This window comes from Chlorocebus sabaeus, chromosome 15 (assembly GCF_047675955.1).
Source record: "Chlorocebus sabaeus isolate Y175 chromosome 15, mChlSab1.0.hap1, whole genome shotgun sequence".
Taxonomy (NCBI): domain Eukaryota; kingdom Metazoa; phylum Chordata; class Mammalia; order Primates; family Cercopithecidae; genus Chlorocebus; species Chlorocebus sabaeus.
Genome location: NC_132918.1, coordinates 72,655,864 through 72,677,888, shown reverse-complemented (window position 1 = coordinate 72,677,888; position 22,025 = coordinate 72,655,864). Strand labels below are relative to the sequence as shown.

The window sequence follows — 22,025 nt, the reverse complement described above, 5'->3', positions numbered from 1 at the left end:
CTATGTTGGGTGTCTGTATATTCTGCTTGGGCATCAGATGAAAACTTTTCTAGGCATTCAGTCACGTAGCTGTTTTGCTTCACTTGCTGTCTTAGCTCTGTCTTCTGACAATAAGTGATCAGCTTTTTGTCATTGTTTCGCTACCCTCTTTTAGAACCTTTTTCCTACTTTATATCATATGTTTTTCTCTTCTGTCATCTGAGTTCTGATTTCTCAGCTGGCTGTTTCCTTTCTTCTGTCTTTAACTTAAAAAGTTTTAAAGTTAAACTCTTTGTAATTTTGGATCATTCAGTACAACCAGAATTTTTCTAAATATTCTTTTTACTATTAGTAATTGTTCACACAGTGTCAGCACCCCTGGCCCTGTTAGTATAATTATCATAAAAAATAAAGGCCTTACAATAATAACTAACAGGTTTTATGCTTTTACCTTTTGTTTGGGTTGCCTTGCACTTCAGAATCACATAGGAAGAAAGAGAATGTCTTGGCTATGTTGTTTAACAGGAAAATGCTTGGGGAAGGGGGTCTTTTCTTCAGTTTGTCTAGAGAAGACAGCAAACCATAGTGTGTTTTTACACTTTCTGAAAACCTTTTCCAGAACCCAGGTATTCATATGTTACAATTAATCAATTAAATCCATGTACATGGAGTCACTGTGTGATACTAACTTGAAAATATAGAATAGGTTGCCCAGGTGCAGTGGCTCAGGCCTGTAATCCCAACACTTTGGGAGGCCAAGGTGGGCGGATGATTTGAGGTCAGGAGTTCGAGACCAGCCTGACCAACATGGCGAAACCCTGTCTCTACTAAAACTACAAAAATTAGCTGGGCGTGGTGGCACATGCCTGTAATCCCAGCTACTTGGGAGGCTGAGGCAGGAGAATCACTTGAACCTGGGGGGCAGAGGTTGCAGTGAGCTGAGATTGTGCCATTGCATTCCATCCTGGGCAACAAGAACAAAACTCTGTCTCTCAAAAAAATATATATATTTTTTTCAAATATTTGTTCTACATATATAGAATACATATTGATAAATAAAATTCATAAATACAGAACCAATATGTATATAGAATATATATAATAGATATATTGGTTTTGTATTTATGAATCAAATTTGGAGTGAGAAGTTTTATAAATTTATAACCTTGGAAATTATTTGATACCTATCTATTAACAAAGATTCATATATTAATAGATTTTTCAGTAAAATAAAAGTCTCATGCTATAACTCTTCATATATTAAATAAAAGTAATCCAACAGATTCTGACCATATACTGCCCTATTTTAAGGACCCCCTCTTTAGTTGTAAGAAGAATATGAATTTAAATTGCAAACAGAATTTTTAATATTTGTAATTTTTAAAAACAATTTTTAATATTTGCCTTTCCACTTTATTGATTTAGAAAAAGGTAAAATTATATTAGCAAGTCATAAGTTTGTAGTGTTAATAGTAATCTCAGAAGGTTTAATATACTCATTCTCAGCCATGTTTAGAATTGAATATTTATGTTTAAAAATTATTTATTTTCATTCTTTGTTTTAAATAGTCCTGATAAACCTGTGAGTGTGAAAATAAGTTTTGAAGATGAACCAAGAAAGAAATATGTGGATGCTGAAACTTCATTATAGAACTGAACCAAGAGGCATTATACATATAGATATATACATATGTAAGGTGTGCGTATCATGTCACTATATATAAGAATATTGTATGTCATGCTGTTTATGTGTGACTACTGAGTTTTTAAAAGTAGTGTCTGGAGTTTGTAATGAGCACCGTGGAGACTATGTGTATAATGAAATGCTCTCTTTGAAGTGAGGTACATGGTTCTTAACTATTCAAATATTTATTCTGTTAGAAAAAAAAAAATTCTGTTTTGCAATAGAAGGATGCAGAGAAATGCTTTCAGTCTGCTTTTCTTAAATCTCTTTGTTCATCAATGGCAATTCATAAAAACCTTAAGTGATACTTTGTTTATGTTTATAATTTTTATGTGTTTCTCGAAATTTTCACGTGTTATTTCACTTTTGTTAGTGCTTTATGGGAAGAATAGGGAGTCTATACCAGTGCTGTGGGAAAAGTGGAAACATTTCAGGGCTTCTCTGTCTGTGTTTCATTTCTGTAGATGTCCATCATGTTTCACTAACTGGCATTTTCTTAGCCATAGAGATGAATATAGAACAATGGAAACTTTAATAAGGATAGTTTTTAACTTTTATGTTTAAATTTTTTTTAATCTCAAAACCTTCATATCTGGGTATCCATTGTGACGGACAAGTACAATTGCAGGTGATTTGATAATTAAGCACCCATACCATTTATAACTTCATGAATTTAAAAAGTTATACAATGCCAGTTTGCAATAGATTTTGAAGCCTTTGTAGAATTTTTTTTTCTGAATCCTTATACTCTTTTAAATCCTATTATTCCCACTCTGTTCTCTGCCTTGTCTCTCTTTGGCTTAAAATGGTTTAGTTTCCATCAGGTTCAAGTTATTGACTATTCCTTATAAGTAGTGGGCGTAAATAATCAGGAGTCAGAATTATCTCAGATGGGTCTGTGATCAGTATTACTTTATTAAGAATTACCTTTCATTTTCTCTTTATGTTACTCTTTTGTAGATTACATTTAATAGCTTGTTACCTGTGATTTTATTTTAAAATATTTATTTTGATATGATGCTTAAATATTATATAAACATTTGGAAAAGTAACAAATAGAGTAAATTGTTAATGTAAATAGTTGGTGCTCACTTGCATTTATGTTTATTATCTTAAAGCAATTGATAGATTTTACATCTTTGATATAAAGCACTGCCATATTTATATTTTAAAAGGAAATTAGACATTTTATATGTAGCTCAGATTAATGGCATTTTTATTTTGTGTATTTGTTAGTTTTTGCTTTTCTGAGCTTTTTAAAGTCTAACAAATCTTGTTAGTCATCTTTTATATACTTTTAGCTCCACGTGAAATAAATAAATGTTGTTAAGCCTGTAGGACTGGATGAATGGGGTTGTGAAACTGATTTGACAAGAGAATAATTTACAAAAATCAAATGAGTATTGAGAAGCCACAGAAATATCAAAAATGGTGACATGACTATTAGGATGAAAATTTTAATGAAATTCCAATGCCCTTTAACCATATAATTAAATTATAAAAGTATACATAATTAATCTAATAAAGGATCATGAGGAATGCCAAAAGCTGAAATTTTAGCAAGTCTGGTGTTTTAAATTCATTATAAACTATTTATTAACTAAGGTAATGTCCTCCTCTAAGACCATATTGTAAGAGTCTAGTTAAAATGATGGATTCAACTTCTGCCTTGGATGAGAGGTTGGAAATGTAGCTGCTTTTCTTTAGAAAATATATAGCTGTCATCATTTGGTACTGCCTAAAAAGAGTTAAACTCTATTGGCAATTGATAGAGTATTACCTACGGTGCTTATTATTGTTTATGAGCTTCCATTGTAATGATTCCTTTTCATTTGTAGCAGCATAATTATTTCCAAAGACCCCAGTATTTGCTGCTATTTTTAAAACTCCCCTGATGTACCTGAACAAGAGGATTTCCTCACATCATTTCCTTGTGTCTGGACATCGGGGGTAACAACTGTACTTACTTTACAGGAAGACATTTTAAAACTGAAAACTACCTGGGATCATAGTGTTTCTGTGATTTTATTTAATTATGTATAGTAAGTATCCAGTGCCAGAAAAACCGTCACTTGCAAAATACTTTGCACTCAAAATGTTTTCACAGTGCTTCTAATTTTACTGGTTTCTGCTTTCTTTTGACTACTTGACTGACAAAATGATCTGACTACTCCGTTTAAGAGCAAAGGTAACTCATGTTTAAGTAATTAACTGCTTATTTTAAGTGATTATATTTCTTCCACTGTTTTTGAAAAATAATCATAGATAACATTCATTGAGACAGTGACAGATATAATTTACTACATATATTGATTTTTAAATAAAGTTGCCTTAAATAAGTGTGTATAAGCAGTAGTAGTTGCTGTGTACTGATTTACCTCAAGGTGCAAAATAATTAAACCTGTACATATTCCATTTACAAAATAAATTCAGCCCTGCACTTTTCTTTAGCTGCCTTGATTTCCAGAATGGAGCTTAGTGCTACTGAATACCCTGGCCACAGAGCCACCTCAGGATATTCTTTTCTCCACCCTAGTTTTATTTATTTATAGATACCTGTTTACAAAGTCTGTAGTAAATCCTAATGCTGACCATCTGAAATGTACTTTTTTCTGAATGCTGTTTCAATCTAAAATAGCAGCTTTTGAGAAAACAATGACATAAATTCCTTATGATAAAAGGATGATTCTTTATATTCTTTAGTGATATTAAATATGCTGAAGCGAAGCACACAGTCTTTCTAAAGTGTGTGTGTGTTTGTGTGAATGTGAATGATTCTGATCTTATATCTGTTAAACGTCATTTTAAAAAGCTGTGGCATACCATTGTTCATATTTGCCAAGTCTTCTGTAAAGATGTCTAGGACAAAATATTTTATGTGCTAATGCATGTATTTGTAAACCAGATTTGTTTACCACTCAAAATCAACTTGTTTTCTTCATCCAAAAAAGTTTATTTCTTCCGCATACTTAAATTTTCTGTGTGGGTATAATAGCTTTCTAATTGTTTTCTTTCACAAAGGCAGGTTCAAAATTCTGTTGAAAGAAAAATGCTTTCTGAAACTGAGGTATAACACCAGAGTTTGCTGTTTAAAGGATTATATGATGTACATCAGTTCTATAAATGTGCTCAGCAGTTTAACTAAGTGTGAATCCTGTTTTAAAGTGCTCAGATTTCAACTGTGTAAGCCATTGATATAACATTGTAATTAAAAATGTTTATATGAAATAACTTAATGTTTTAAATTTATTTATGTAGATCGCATCATTTTTATCATATGCAGTGCAAATATGTGAAATGTCTTTTGGTTTATTCCAACAATTATTTATTTTAGAAAGTAAATTTAAAGACTTTAGGGACGTTCAAAGTTTAAAATAGTGTTCAAATTGCAAAATTTGGCCATCTTAATATAAATTGGTTTCTTTTCTGACTTTTCAAAAAGTAACATTAAGTGTCAATTATAGGAAAACATAGTTGGAAATGTAATCATCCAAAGATCATTTTTAAAATGAAATTTAATTAGCACATACTGACTTCAACATTTGACTTAGAGTAATTGTTAAACCCCAGGTTTTTTGTTTTTTTGTTTTTTTTAAATCAGATTTTTGCACACTGATTAGTTTTTGTGTTGTGGCTTTTTTTTGTTGCTTTATTATTCAAGGTTTTTTTTTTTTTTTTTTCCCCCATGGGGGAGATTGTCTTCCAATGTTTACTATGTTTAAATAAAGAAAAATTGAATTTTATTGTTCATTTATATAAAATTTGATACCTTGATGTAATTTCACAGTACAGTTCCAATTTTTATGGCTTTTATAATTACAATGATATTTTCTTCTATAAGAAAATCCAAAGTAAACATTTAAATTGTAGAACTGATATTTTTTCATTTATATGAAGTATAAGCCTCTACCAGGTCTATATTGTGAATGATCCTGCCTTTCAAATTTGTTTCATAATTGTTAGATGAAAACTATTTTTTTGGAGATGTTACTGAAGTTGATTGAGCAATAAAAATCTACTTAATTAGTTGTTGGCTATTGTCTTTACTTTGTATTCTGATTATTAGGAGAACCACATCTCTGTCTCAGCTTGAGATGGGATAGGAGAGGAAGGTAAACGAGTGATGTCTGTTTCTGGCCTCCTAATATTCCTAGGCTTCGGTAGGAGAGAGAAAACAGGAAACGTTGCGAAAAAAATAAAACAGTGTTTGTTTCACAACAAACAGCGTTTGCTGGTTAAGAAATAATTGAAATTAAAGCTCTCTAAGAAAAGGCTAATCCATTTATTCCCCCTTGATTTTAGAAATCTTGCTGTGTGATGTGTAATGATTTTCATTATAATACTGAACTCTCCAGGGCTTTTCTTTCTTTCTCTCTCTCCTTTTTTTTTTTTTTGAGACGGGTTCTGGCTCTGTCACCCAGGCTGGAGTGCAGTGGCCCAATCTCAGCTCACTGCAAGCTCTGGCTCGGGTTCACACCATTCTCCTCCCTCAGCCTCCCGAGTAGCCTGGGACTACAGGCATCCGCTACCACACCCGGCTAATTTTTTGTATTTTTTTTAGTAGAGACGGGGTTTCACTGTGTTAGCCAGGATGGTCTCTTGATCTCCTGACCTCATGATCTGCCTGCCTTGGCCTCCCAAAGTGCTGGGTTTACAGGCATGAACCCGGCCTCTTTCTTTGTTTTTAGTGACTAACTTTATTATGAAGTATTTTCCTTAACAGAAAATTACAGGTCTTGGTTTGTTTCTCATTTGGCATGTGTGGAACACTTTCCTTTTGTGTTTTCTGCACTGAAAAACTTCTGATAACCTCACCATGAGTTTGATACCCTTTGGAATAAGATGGGGATAGACACTTATGTTTTTGGAAATTTCATTTGAAAATTTAGTTTACATTTATTTTAGGGAATTTTTTTTTGTCAATTTATAATTTCTAGCTACAGACCTTTGAGACTCTGTAGGAGGAGAGAGGAAAAGAGTAACTCTCTTTGATCTGGCCAATAAAGGCATATCTGATCTCTTAAGTATCAGTTCTTTTCATGGTGGACCCACACATTCCTATCTCTATGCTTTTAATGAAAACATTTCTGTTGTTTAGTAGACCTTCCTTTCTGCTTCTCTGCTTTTCTTTCAAAGCCCAATTTAAGTTCTGCCTTTACTTCAAATTGTACTCAGCCTTCTGCTTTCAGTCTACACGATCATTCTCATTCCTCCACTTAGATTTGTGTTTGTGTGTGTGTGTGGGGGGTGTTTGTGTAAATAGCCTTTTCTTATTCTAGACCATTGGGCTGAAGTCTTTTTATAAATTTTGGGAAGTGATTTTATCTTCTTGATGAGCTGATCCTGAATATCTACTTACATGCAGATTTGTTACTTTTATGCTGTAGTTAAGACATTATGCTGTTTTACTTTTGAACTGTATAATTTATGTTTTGCATTTCATTTTAAAAAAGGCCTTAGAAAAAGATGTTTTCATAGTTTTGAGCCTTGTTATATAAGCTATAAGCTTGGGGCAAGATCTCTTGTGGGATTTTATTTTTTATCATGTTACAGAGGGACCCTTAACATTTGAGATGATAGTGTACGTGTCTTAGAGGCAGTGTCATTCTTGCCTCTTAATCTCTGCAGCTTTCAGGGAAGTTCGGGAATATTCTGGGATGGCTAAAACATTAGTTTAAGGCTTTAATTTCACTGAGTAGTGGAAAGATGGGAAGCACAATTGGTATTCTGGTGAACATGAGAAGTTCAGTGGAGTCATGTCTCACTGCTTAATATTTATTTTTTGAGATAGAGTCTGGCTCTGTCTGGCTAGCTGGAGTGCAGTGGTGCGATCTTGGCTCACTGCACCTCCGCTTCCTGGGTTCAAGTAATTCTCGTGCCTCAGCCTCCTGAGTAACAGGCACTAGCATGTGCCACCATGCCCGCTGATTTTTCTGTTTTTAGCAGAGATGGTTTGGCCATGATGGCCAGGCTGGTCTCAAACTCCTCACCTCAAGTGATCCTCCTGCCTCGGCCTCCCAAAGTACTGGGATTACAGATACGAGCCACCAAGCCAGGCTGACTACTTAATATGTAGAATGTGTGTATAGAATACTTTTTCTACTCAGCATCGGTCTTCCTGCCCCTGTCACCTTGTTTTGTTTTATTGGAACATTAATCTTGATGGTTTTAATGTCCATCAATGATAGACTGGATTAAGAAAATGTGGCACATATACACCATGGAATACTATGCAACCATAAAAAAGGATGAGTTCATGTCCTTTGTAGGGACATGGATGAAGCTGGAAACCATCGTTCTCAGCAAACTATGGCAAGGACAAAAAACCAAACACCACATGTTCTAACTCATAGGTGGGAATTGAACAATGAGAACACTAGGACACAGGAAGGGGAACATCACACACCAGGGCCTGTCATGGGGTGGGAGCAAGGGGGAGGGATAGCATTAGGAGAGAGATACACCTAATGTAAATGTGACGAGTTAATGGGTGCAGCACACCAACATGGCACATGTATACATATGTAACCTGCACGTTGTGCATATGTACCCTAGAACTTACATATAAAAAAAAATCTTGTTGGTTTTATGTTCTCCGAAGTTTAATTAGTTCTGCTATACTCACTGGAGTTTGGCTTTCATCTCGCCTTTCTGCATTTCCAAAATAGGGCCATCTTCATTTTAAAAAATGCTTTCAATTATGGAAGCCTAAGTATTGTTACCCCAATGTGCCTACTTACTATCCAAACCTGAAAAACGTTAGGTTTCACTGTATTCATTTAAAATCCAGTTTGGGAAGATGTAATCACCAGTGTTGACACACTCATGAGTGTTTAGTGATATTAAGATGAGGTTGAATAGGGCCCAGAACTCGAAGAAATCGTCAAGGGAACATCATCGTGATTAAGACCAGACTCAAGTAGATGTTACCGTGACTCACATCACTTACTAGCTCTGCCGTACTGGACTACTTAGGAAACTTCTTGTGCCTCCGTTTTATAACTAAGTGAAATAAGGAAAGAATTTGAAATCATGCCCAGCACAAAATTGAGCAGTCAATAAATTGACATTTTTCATGTATTTAAAGTTACAGAATGTCAGGTATATTTTTAAAGCGTTATCTAATGCAGTTCAGAAATTTTAAAGACGCTTCAGACTTTCACAAAAGGTGGAGTGACTTGCCCAAGGCCACAAAACGAACTGACAATAGTTGTACCATACAGGTTTCTTGAATCCCAGATCACTCTTATTTTTGTGAAAAATATGGTGCTATGGCACCATATTCTCATTGCCTGTGGCTTGAGTAACTGAAGACATTTTCACACCACATGAAAGATATTTAGCATGCTGCATTGATTCCTTATCAGATTAAATCTTTGCTTTTAAAGAATTGATTTTTAGCCCATAGCGGTTCTTGAAAGTTAAACACTCCAAGATGAAGCTGCCCTTTCCCATCAAAGGTTAGACACCCTAAATCCAGAAAAATCTTCAACGTTTAGGAGACCTGTTCACAGGTAGCTCTAGGTTCCAGTGAAGTGGCTGCAGCACAGCCTTCAGCATCACTTGCCTCCTCTTCTGCTTGCAAGCTTGGTGGTGGACCTAGCGCGTCTCTGGTTGCTACGGCGATTCCCTGGCAGGCGTCATCCGTCGCTATGGCGCTCTGCACTGCGCAGCATGGCTGCTCCCGATTGGCTGAGGGGCCCCAGGAGGCGGAGGAAGAATTGTCGGCATTGGCCTGACCAGCGCCGGTTGGTGGCCTGGAGGAGGATTTGATTGGAAAACCAACGGCGCTGCTGGCCGCGGTGTACTCGAGGTTGAGGGGACCGCGAGTAGGCTGCGGGGAGGACGGGACGGGCTAAGACTGGACGGGACCCCTGGTCTGCAGCAGCAGGTGACAGCAGCAGGGACAATGAGAAGGAGATTGGCCTGAAGGAGGGACCGTCCCTCCGGTGCGGTGAGTAGGCGGGAGCCGCTGCCCGGCTGTGCCGGCGCGCAGCTTGAGTCAGGGTCTCCGGGGAGACGTCCTCAGGTCCCTGTGGAGCGGCCCCGAAGCCTCGGGAGCCAGCTTCACTAGACAAGAGGCAGGGGTAGAGAATGCGGCTGTGGTGGGTAAGTGAGTCACTACGTGAGGCAGTCTTTTCGAAGCAGGTGTTGTGTTGGACGGATGGATGGTGGCAAAGCGCCATCAACGATGCTTCTTGGCGCTTCCATTTTGATAACGGAATTATTCTGGTTAAATGGAGCCTGAATGTGTCTCTTCCAATCTGCTCCGACGCCTCTGGAGGTTCATTCTTCATCTCTATGAGCGTCGCTTTTCTGCCTTCTCCTTACAGGATGCTGCTTTGACTTTGCCCCTTTGCTTTTCTGCTCCACTTCGGTGAGCCCTTCCACTTCCTCGCCTCAGGCACCATGTATCTGATGATGGTTAGAAAGCCTTCACCTGGAACCTAGCCTGCTCTACTAAGCGTCAGACGCCAAAATCCAGCTGCCAAGTTAATGCCACACATGTGCAACCCTGAACGCCATCTTCCGCACGCCTGCTACTGCTCTTGGATTCCACTATCCATTCAGTTTTCAAAACCTACACTCTAGACAACATCCATGACAGTTGCTGCTGCTTCCTCTGCATCTCTATCAATTATCAAGACTATCCCTTCTCAATAGATGTTGAATCAATTCCCACATTACCATCTCTGTTCTTACTGTCTCAATTTCCACCATCTCTTGGTTAAATTCAACATCCATCTGGCTTCTTTGATTCTAGTCTGGCCCTATCTGTCCAATTCACTTTTTTCCCACCATTGTTAAACTGATTTTTTTTTTTTCGTTGAGAAGGAGTCTTGCTCTGTTGCCAGACTGGAGTGCAGTGGAGCGATCTCAGCTCACTGCAACCTCCGCCTACCGGGTTCAACCAATTCTCATGCCTCAGCCTCCAGAGTAGCTGGGATTACAGGCGCAAGCCACTTCGCCTGGCTAATTTTTGTATTTTTAGTAGAGAAGGGGTTTCACCATGTTGGCCAGGCTGGTCTTGAACTCCTGATCTCAGGTGATCTGCCCGCCTCAGCCTCCCAAAGTGCTGGAATTACAGGCGTGAGCCATTGCGCCCGGCTAAACTGATCTTTTTACAACACACATAAGGGCATTTCTCTTCCCTACCTAAAGACCTGCAATGATTCCCCATTACCCTAATCCAATCTTTAGTTAGGCCTTCTATCAGCAGTTCCATCTTGATTGTTCCTAGAATATGTCGCGTTCTCTCCTGTGTGTAGTTATCTCACCTGTCGCTCACACTGCCAGGAATGGACTCTCCTTTTTGCACCCCCACACTCCTGCTCTCACTCCCCAATAATTTTCTGTATGTTGCTTGATTACTGTTTCTTTCTCTAGACTGCCTCTGTGATGGCAGAGGCCATCTTTGTCTCAGTCACTATTGTTATATATATCCAGCATTTAGCCCAGTACAAGACATCATAACAGGTGTTCAACAAATACTTGTTAACTGGTTGAATCTCTAAAATGAGAAGTTACTGTTTGCCATGGTATCTTTATTTCTTCCAGAAAAGTCAGAAATAGCCAATGAAGCTTTTGGTTATAAAAGGTAAATGTTGAATTTACAGGTTTTACTTTAATTTCAAGACCGTCAGTAATTGGAAACTACTTCAATTCACAGTTTATGGTTCAAGCCATAATCATTATCACGGTAGCTGTTATTATATGTCATAAGCTTAAAATGGTAAAGAGAGAGAGAGACAGTATAGCATGGTTTGCAAGAGCTAAGCTTTGGAGTCATACATACATAGGTTTGAATCCTAGCTCTAGCATTTTAGTTGTGTAATACATAACAAATTACTTAGTCTCTAGTCAGATTCTTTATCTGCACAATGGGCATATAATAGCACCTAGCTCATAGGATTGTTTTAAAGATTATATGTACATAATTCATACCAAAGGCATAGTGCTTTATATATAGTAAGCTTTCAAGCTTAAAGATGAACACACTGGGCCAGGCACGGTGGCTCATGCCTGTAATTCCAGCAGTTTGGGAGGACGAGGTGGGTGGATCACCTGAGGTCAGGAGTTCAAGATCAGCTTGGCCAACATGGTGAAACCCCATCTCTACAAAAAATACAAAATTAGCTGGGTGTGGTGGCGCAAGCCTATAATCCCCACTACTTGGGAGGCTGAAGCAGGAGAATCCCTTGAACTGGGAGACAGAGGTTGCAGTGAGCCAAGATGATGCCACACTGCTCTACAGCCTTGGCAACAAGAGTGAAACTCTGTCTCAAAAAAAAAAAACAAAAAACAAAAAACAAAAGAAAAAACACCGAAGGCTAGAGTTGTGAAATTGGCATGGTCAGGTCACAAAAGGTAAAAATCAATCTTTTGATTCAGTCAAGTGCAATTTCTAGGACACCATCCTGTTGTTACAGTACTTGATCACAAACTTTTGTGTTTGGTGACAGCCTGATACAGCTCAGAGTCTCAATCATTCAGAGAGTATTTATTGACCATCTAAAGGGTTTGGGGCTCCATGCCCAGTGAGGGTGAGCCAAAAGACAGTGCAACCAATAAAGTCTTCAGGAGGTGGAAGAAGGGCCTGGAATGTTACTCTGCCTGTCAGAGCCAGTCAAGCTTTGAGGCTGAAGTCAGAATGAACTGGGTTGAGCACTTGGATAGGCAGAGAGAAGCTGGAAGTTCATCCAGACAGTCAACAAATATTTGTTGAACACCTGGGCCTTCAGCAGTGAACAAAACAAAGGCACTATTCTCTTAGGACAGTTCTCAGGGCACAGTAGAGCAGAGTTCACAGAACACAGATTCTCGAGTCAAACTGCTTGGGTTCTAATCCTAGCTCCCCAAATTCTAGATATGGGATTGGCAAGTTACTTAATCTTTCTGCACCTCAGTTTCTTCATCTGTAAAATGAGGTGGTTGTGAACATTACATGAATTAATATGGAAAAATTTCTTAGAACAATGGTTGTTATGCAGGAACTGCCATGTAAATGTTATTTATTTGTATTATGCTCTATTTGGAACACAATACGAGGAGAGAAATAAGTAAAGCAGGATGAGGGAATAGAAATAATCAGCTTGTGGATAGTGTGTATGACTTGGATTTGGGAATAAGTCTTACATTTTGAAAGATTTCATCTTCTAGATGAAAGTGAACTTTAAACAAACTCATGTATATGCCTGATATGTATCATGATTTCAGAAACAGGAATGGCCAGGCACGATGGCTCACACCTGTAATCCCAGCACTTTGGGAGGTCAAGGTGGGAGGATCACTTGAGGTCAGGAGTTCGAGACCAGCCTGGCCAACATGGTGAAACCCTGTCTCTACTAAAAATATAAAAATTAGCTGGGTGTGGTGACGTGTGCTGGTAATCCCAAGCTACTCTGGAGGCTGAGGCAGGAGAATCACTTGAACCCGGGAGGCGGAGGTTGCAGTGAGCCGAGATGGCACCACTGCACTCCAGCCTGGGCACAGAGTGAGACTCCATCTCAAAATCAAAAACAAAAACAAACAAACAAACAAAAAAAAAAACAAAACAACAAAAAAAGAGGAATATGCACACTGGATAACATATATAGTTTTCCATTTGGTAAAATAATTCCTTATACTTATCTATAGGTCAGACTCCCCTCATCTCAGCTAAAATCTGCATGGTCATAATGAAAGTCATGGGCTTAAGTCCATAGAGTTGGCATCAATTCAAAGCTTATTAAATCTTATATTAGAAATAGTTACGATAGACACAGATTCTAGCTTCAAAGCAGTCAGCAGAATCACAGTGACAAAATGACAACGGACTGGCTCATGTCTACAAAAGATACCTAAGCACTCCTGTAAAAATTAAAGTAAAAACTACAAGCAGGACAGATAAAGCACAGCAGCCATAACACTGACCTTGGGCCATCAGGAAAAAGTTGCACAGTATTTAGTATATTTAGTAAAAGACAGGCAATTGTTAATATGAAAAGTATGAATAAAATAATATTTGTTTATTAAAGAAATAAGTATTTATCTAGAAAATTCACTTAGGTGAATAGAGAGCTGGATAAATGCCACCAATAAATGAGAGTTAGTACTGCATTAGGTTAACAGGAAGGGTTCTGCCTGGCTTCAAATCTCTGCTCTGCCACTTACCAGCTGTGGGACCTTGGCAAATGGATGAACCTCACTGGGCCTCATTTCCTTCATGTGTAAATTAGGGACTGTAAGGGTAGCTACCTTATAGACTCATTAGGAGTATTACGTTACGTAATGTATAGAAAGCACTTAGAACAGTGCTAGCACCACCATGTAAATGTTTGCTTTTATTATGACTGTTGTTATTACTAGGTATGAGATCTTGGCCAAGTTACTGGACATTTTAGTGCCTCAGTTTCTTCATCTGTAAGTTGGAGATATATTACTACCTCAAAGGGTTATTTTGAGGTTTAAATGAATATACTAATGTGCTTGTAAGAATAACCCTTATTAGGTTTTTAAAAATTAAAATGAAAACCATTTATGACATTGAATTTAAACCCTATTTTTAATTTTATCTCTAGTATTTTTCATTAATGAGTCAAAATCAATATAGATGAATGATTTAAAATAAATACACAGCCAGGTGCTGTGGCTCACACCTGTAATTCTAGCACTTTGGGAGGCTGAGGAGGGTGGATCATCTGAGGTCAGGACTTTGAGACCAGCCTGGCCAACATGGTGAAAGCCCGTCTCTACTAAAAACACAGAAAAAATAAATAAATAAATAAAAATAAAAATTAGCCAGACATGGTGGTGGGCACCTGCAATTCCAACCACTCAGGAGGCTGAGGCAGGAGAATTGCTTGAACCTGGGAGGCAGAGGTTGCAGTGAGCCGAGATCGTGCCACTGCACTCCAGCCTGGGTGACGAGTAAAACTCCATCTCAAAAAATGAATAAATAAAGTAAATACACAAGCTCTTCAAATGAAGTAATATTATTACCAGCCTGAGCGACACAGTGAGACCGCACTCTCCACACACACACACAAAAGATGATACTTACCACAGCTATCATAACAGTAACACAGTTCTCTAGTTGTTGACAGTTCTAAAGGGATGTCACTCTATTTTATTTAGTCCCGACTGCCACCTTGTCATAGGCATGTTGTTATTTCTGTTTTTCGGCCAATGAGAAAATACAGAAATCCAGTGACACTTTTGAGGTCACTCAGTGGGCAAGTGGAAACCAAGCCTCCTCTACCCCTGTTATTCTTTTTGACTATATTCCAGTGGTGTAACCAGGAGAATTCACATTCCCAGACTTGTCAACCTGCATCAGTGGAGACAGTGGCATTCATATAATACACATGTGTATGCTACACTTGATACAATGTGAATACTCATCTTTCCTTTAGGAAACATTATTGTCCTGTTCGTGTATCCTTGAGGAGTACGTCTTTAACATCAATGTAATACTTTATATTCTTTTCTTTGTGGCTTCCTTGTATTTATAGAGATATTTTGTCAAATCAACATGCTGCAGTCACTGGATACTAGTCAGCTGGGGCAAACTTATTTGCTGTTCTTTTTCATTGTCTTTACTCTCCATATCTACATCATGATATTCCAGTTATATTTGGAGCTTCGCAATCACATTTAACTTGGAATTTGTTCATTGATTGATTTATTCAGCAATTATTTATTGAATCCCTCTTTTGTTGTAAACTACAAAGTATGTGCTAGATACTGGGAATGAGCCAAAAAGCTGTCCTCCATATGCTTGACTAGTTTACAGTAAACTAATGGAGATGGACATATGTATTTATTGAATTATTACCTGAATCAGCCTCTTTGTGAAAAGCTGCAAGGCAATGCTTGGCGGGGTTGTGACCCTGTCTAGGAGGTCAGCCCAAAAAATGGATACTTCAGGCTGGGCGCAGTGGCTCAAGCCTGTAATCCCAGCACTTTGGGAGGCCGAGACCAGCGGTTCACAAGGTCAGGAGATGGAGACCATCCCGGCTAACACGGTGAAACCCCGTCTCTACTAACAAATGCAAAAAACTAGCCGGGCGCAGTGGCGGGCGCCTGTAGTCCCAGCTACTCGGGAGGCTGAGGCAGGAGAATGGCGGGAACCCGGGAGGCGGAGCTTGCAGTGAGCTGAGATCGCGCCACTGCACTCCAGCCTGGGCGACAGAGCGAGACTCCGTCTCAAAAAAAAAAAAAAAAAAAAAAAAAGAATGGATACTTCAGTTGAGACATGAAGGATAAGACTTCCGGGCCTCTCCATACCACCGTAGCCCTTGAGTCCAGGAGTAAAGGCCTGGGGATATTCAGAAGTAACTCTGGGGTGGCAGTTCAGGACCGAGTGTGAGTGGCAGCTGGCTAGGGGGCCAGCGACGTCAATTGCATGCAGCACCTCACAGAACTTGCTAAGTTTTCTTTTTATCCCAGGAGAAATGGGAAGCCTGTAAAGGCATAATTGGTGAAATATGTACGATAAAAAGAGTGCTCTTGTCGCTGTGTGGAGACAGGTTTTTTGTTGCAGTTCGGGAGAGGGAGACATGGAGACATTGGAGGCTGGGAGATCATTTAGGAAGTGATAGTGTGGTTCCGGTGGGCACCAGTGTGAGCTTGGACTAGGGCGTTGACAGTGGGGGCGGACACAGAGGTGTCATATTTAACAGAAAAATAGGACTTAGTAGCCAAATGTCAGATACGGGGGTGAGGAAGCAGAAGGTGTCATTTTTCTGAAGTCCATGCGAAAGGACTCTCTTTTATTTGAGACTGTTTTATTTGAGACAGGATGAATGAAAATGTTAGGTGGGCACAAAAGTAATTGCGGTTTTTGCCATTGAAAGTAATGGCAAAAACGGCAATTTTTTAAAATTATTATTATACTTTTTAAGTTCTAGGGTACATGTGCACAACGTGCAGGTTTGTTACATATGTATACATGGGCCATGTTGGTGTGCTGCACCCATTAACTCATCATTTACATTAGGTATGTCTCCTAATGCTATCCCTCCCTCCTACCCCCTCCCCATAATAGGACCCGGTGTGTGATGTTCTCCTTCCTGTGTCCAAGTGATCTCATTGTGCGATTCCCACCTATGAGTGAGAACATGCGGTGTTTGGTTTTTTGTCCTTGCCATAGTTTGCTGAGAGTGATGGTTTCCAGCTGCATCCATGCCCCTACAAAGGGCATGAACTCATCCTTTTTTATGGCTGCATAGTATTCCATGGTGTATATCTGCCACATTTTCTTAATCCAGTCTGTAGATGGGCAGACTGGATTAAGTGGACATTTAATCCAGTGGATTGATGGACATTTGGGTTGGTTCCAAGTCTATGCTATTGTGAATAGTGCTGCAATAAACATACGTGTGCATGTGTCTTTACAGCAGCATAATTTATAATCCTTTGGGTATATACCCAGTAATGGGATGGCTGGGTCAAATGGTATTTGTAATTCTAGATCCTTGAGGAATCGCCACACTGTCTTCCACAGTGGTTGAACTAGTTTACAGTCCCACCAACAGTGTAAAAGTGTTTCTATTTCTCCACATCCTCTCCAGCACCTGTTGTTTCCTGACTTTTTAATGATCGCCATTCTAACTGGTGTGAGATGGTATCTCATTGTGGTTTTGATTTGCATTTCTCTGATGGCGAGTGATGATGAGCATTTTTTCATGTGTCTGTTGCCTGCATAAATGTCTTCTTTTGATAAGTGTCTGTTTATATCCTTTGCCCACTTTTTGGTGGGGTTGTTTTTTTCTTGTAAATTTGTTTGAGTTCTTTGTAGGTTCTGGATATTAGCCCTTTGTCAGGTGAATAGATTGCAAAAATTTTCTGCCATTCTCTAGGTTGCCTGTTCACTCTGATGGTAGTTTCTTTTGCTGTGCAGAAGCCCTTTCATTTAATTAGATCCCATTTGTCAATTTTGGCTTTTGTTGCCATTGCTTTTGGTGTTTTAGATATGAAGTCCTTGCTCATGCCTATCTCCTGAATGGTATTGCCTAGGTTTTCTTCTAGGGTTTTTATGATTTTAGGTCTAACATTTAAGTCTTTAATCCACCTTGAATTAATTTTTGTATAAGGTGTAAGGAAGGGATCCAGTTTCAGCTTTCGACAGATGGCTAGCCAGTTTTCCCAGCATCATTTATTAAATAGGGAATCCTTTCCCCATTTCTAAAAACTGCAATTACTTTTGTGCCCACCTAATATGTTTGCACTCTCCTTGCCTCATATAATTACCTCTGGTGTTCCTGCTACTTAATGCAGTTCTTTGAATTCCATGAACACTCTGACATTACCTCAGGTCAATTCCTCTTTATCCAAAAGAGTTGGCCAAAGATGAATGGAATGTGATGATAAACTAAATGATCCGCATATAGATGTTTTACACTTCCAAGGAGAATAGCATTGCTTCCAAACTCCTTAGCCATTAGGAGTTCCATAAGTTGGCTTACAGACTGAGGCTGCCACTCACTCCTTTTCCCAACACTCGCCTTCTTCCAGATCCTCCAGCTCCAGCTCAACTCATCTACTCACTGTCTCCTCAAGCCACTTTCAGGATCTTGCCTGCATCCCTGTACTCACTGGCCAGGCCTATTGTTCAACCCCCTGCCCATCTTTCTGGACCTTCTTCAAGTTCGCAGTTCACAAAGTCTTTCTATGATCTTTCCTCTGATTTCATTCAGTTTATAATCTCATTCCAACAGTTTTTTTTTCTGCTTTTTGACATTTCTAGTGTTCTTATTTAATCCATTGTATTTGCCCGAACCATTAAAAAAAGTCTTCTTTTACAAAGAGACATTATCAGCAGTTTCATATGCTTTACCCGACGTATTTATGATTTCTCACATACATTGGATTGTAAAGAGATTTTTTTTTTTGTAGTGTCCAGTAGGGTCTTGTGCACAGTCAGAGCACAGTAAATAATAAAATGCACTTGAAATAAAATGTTATTAGATGAAATTCAATTTTATTTTATAGCTCAGAAAGTACTTCTAGTTTTTGGAGCACCACTGAACATATGAACCTCAATTTGTTGATTCAGTCTTCACTTCTGAAAGTTCTAGGGGTTTGGGTTGAATCTGTACTTACTTTATCACTTATTACAATGTTGGTTAACTATTTTATTAGAAGGCATTATGGACCATGTCTTATTCAGTGTTGTATCCTCAGTGCCTGGCATATACTAGGGACTCAATAAATATTTCTTGGAGTAATGAATAAATATAATTCTCACTTTTCTGTTTCTCACAAAATCAGGAAATAGAATATACTCTTATTATATTTGGGGTCAATGAGAAAAGAGAAATTTAGTGTGCTACTTTAGTTATTTTTGTTTGTTGATGGGTTAATATAAATTCTTCCTTCACATCATCTGGACCTTTTTCCCTCTTTTCAATATCACTACTTAATATGTGAGTCTCAGGTTCATTTGCTATAACACAGGCACATTGTAAACTATATGATGAGTAGAATTGGATGCTGTAGCAGCTATGCAAGGCACAGACACAGCATACCACAAATACCATTATGCAATGACAATGGAGGGGATCCATAGAATCTACATTAATATCTGCAGATTTCCCTTTACAATAAAAGATATGAGTTGGAATGAGAATAAATCAGAAAATAGGGAGGTTGTAGTGGTATCTGTTGTCACATATTCTAGTTAATTTTGGAGCAGCACTCAGACCAAGTTGGGTCAGTATTAGCCAGAGGAAAATTAAAGTCAGCACTTAAAGGAGTGTCCATCATCATAGCAGGTGGTCAGTAACTATTTGGAGGATTAAGTGGGAAAGGGTTAGAATACTATTGGAATTCTTGGTTCTTTTTATCCCCAGGTGCTTGTTTACAAAAAGTGCTTAAAGTATTGACTTTTTGCACAAGGAAGGTGGCAAGTGTACTGACTCAGGAGCAAGGCCATGATAATAATGCTTGTCCTTAGCTGGTGACACACTCCTGCCCTTGGAGATTCTGTACCAACTGTGTCTTTGTTTACCACTCTATGATGATTAAAGTACACCTACATATTTCACATGAGTGGACCAGGATGAATGAATGGATGTTTGCAAGCACCCCAGGGTCCAGGAGGTGAAGTTATGCAAACATCAGTTGTTATTATATCACCCTCTGCCCTTGGCTAAGGGCCAATGTCAACAAGTTCTCTTTTTCCCATCTGCCTTAGAGTTTTCCATGAAGATTTACATCCTGAAGGTGAAGTGGGCTTTGTTCTCCTTCTACTCCTAAAGATGCTGTGTGGCCTTTGACACATTTTTCCTCTCTGGGTCTTCATTTCCTCCTCTAGTAGAAGGGAGCTGAATTATGGTCTGCAACTAGTGACCTGTAAATTTGTTTTATTATCTTGTGCCAGTGTCTTGTCGTGTTTTGCTTCATTTTTAATGTGCTTTTGAATCCCTCTTGGGAGAAGGTGCCTTCTCAGGTGTGACCAAAGCTCTACCACTCTCTACACCTGTCTTCATTCATTTACATTCTGTTCTTGGGCCAGGATGGCATTAGACACCCTGGTACTGCATGTTCTCTGAGGTTTATTCTTGTCATAGCTGTCTCTTTTCTGCTAACTCCACATATAGTTTCCATTGGAGAACAAGAACAATGTAATATAAGGGATAAAATCAAGACAACAGTTTAGACTAGAGAACCAGATGTCCTTTCTAAACTGTAATGGGTATTAGCAAGTTATGTTTCTTACAGGATTTCCTCAACTTTTTGCTCACCTTATTTTGAAGATGTGTGTGTATTTGTTTATTTTCCAGCAATTTGACCAATTTAACTTGACATTTTCTGTGGAGGATTTATAATGTTCTAAAGCATACATAATTTGAAAAGTCCAAGCACTCTATATTTGTGAGATTTAGTGCAAATATTCTTTGCAAAAAGAAAATTGTTTATTTATTCTCAAAGCACTTTAACTACATAAACTGCTGAAGTTGTAAATACATTTTAAGTGTGTATTTTGAAATAATTTTAGACTTAACATAAAAACTGCAAAAACAGCACAGAATTCCCGTATACCCTTCACTCAGCTTCCCTTAATGTTGACATTTGCCATCGCCATGTTACAGTCATCAAAACTGAGAACTAAACATTTAACCAGTGCATTTTAACATGTTTGTCTTATCTCTGGCTGCTCTATGTGAATTTTTATCTTATTTTAACTACTTTTCTCAAAGAATCACTATTAGAGGAACTTTTAGAAAAATATCTACAGTAAAGGAATTAGAGAAATGGTTTTCCATTTTGTACTTCTAGTTAGTTACGGGGCTGAAAGTTCTCTAAAGTATTGTAATATGTCGCTTTGAAAACAGACAGAACTGTAACTTGTCATCTAAAATGAAAGGTTAATCATTATTCGTCAGAAGAAATAGAGACTTCTTGTCAGTACAGGAAGTTCTAACTTCCTTTTGTGGTAGGGTTCCTTGCAGTTTATTTTAGTGCTTTTTTCAAAATAATAAACCTGACAAGCCAAAGTGGTAATTAACTTTAGTCTGATGTATTTTCACTGTTATTACTTTATTTTTGATTGATTGATTGATTTTTTTTGTTTGTTTTTTTGAGACAGAGTCTCACTCCGTTGCCCAGGCTGGAGTGCAGTGGCATGATCTCAGCTCACTGTAACCTCTGCCTCCCGGGTTCAAGTGATTCTCCTCCCTCAGCCTCCTGAGTAACTGGGACTACAAGCGTGCACCACCACACCTGGCTAATTTTTGTGTTTTTAGTAGAGATGGGGTTTCACCATGTTGGTCAGGCTGGTCTCGAACTTCTGACCTCGGGTGATCTACCTGCCTTGGCCTCCCAAAGTGCTGGGATTACAGGCATAAGCCACCACTCCCTGGCCTGTTATTACTTTGTAAGTTTTGTTTTTAACCATTAGTAATTGTAGTAAATAAAATGGAGTATTTACAAAGATGAAACGTAAGCGATTAGTAGGAAAAAAAAAGGTATCTGTGGATTTGTGGGCGATTTACCATAATGATTCAAATTACTCTGTTTTATATTTAGTAAAGATGAGGCCACCTGAGGATCTTTTGAGTAGCTAAGGCAACCATGGAATAGAAACGGGTTTCTGGGTAGAGATCTGAAAGCCATATCACAAATACTCCCTATGTTATTTAGTTAGTAGGTTAATATTGCACAATTTAAATTAATTACAGTCAGTTAGGTAATTTTGCCATGGCATGTGTTTCTTTCTCTGTCAATGTGTTTACTCAGCAGTTACCAAGACATCATGAGCAAATGAGGTGCATCTCTGGGGACTTCTTTAGCATTAACCCAAATTTCAAACAATAGAGGACAGAAGTTACTTGTAAGCCTTTCTTTTAAAAAATGGATTTAAAAATTCAACAATGAA

At 38.3% G+C, this 22,025-nt stretch overlaps 2 protein-coding genes across 12 annotated transcripts in view; both read left to right on the top strand.

Moving 5' to 3' along the window:
* The window catches only part of SLC4A7 (solute carrier family 4 member 7), a 105,036-nt gene extending 99,347 nt beyond the window's left edge, over positions 1-5,689 (top strand). For all 4 annotated transcript variants that reach the window (XM_038002942.2, XM_038002940.2, XM_008009315.3 and 1 more), the window contains one exon: positions 1,549-5,689. In XM_038002942.2, coding sequence (XP_037858870.1) covers positions 1,549-1,630 — 82 coding nt within the window. In that variant the 3' untranslated portion in view covers positions 1,631-5,689. The remainder of the gene's footprint in view (positions 1-1,548) is intronic.
* Positions 5,690-8,157: 2,468 nt separating this feature from the next.
* The window catches only part of NEK10 (NIMA related kinase 10), a 266,215-nt gene continuing 252,347 nt past the window's right edge, over positions 8,158-22,025 (top strand). For 4 of the 8 annotated variants that reach the window (XM_073023648.1, XM_073023647.1, XM_038002934.2 and 1 more), the window contains exon 1: positions 8,159-9,617. The gene's annotated coding sequence lies outside the window, so the exon portion shown is untranslated. Of the gene's footprint in view, positions 9,618-22,025 lie in introns of all 8 variants that reach the window. The other 4 variants (XM_073023649.1, XM_038002935.2, XM_038002936.2 and 1 more) reach the window with 2 other exon arrangements.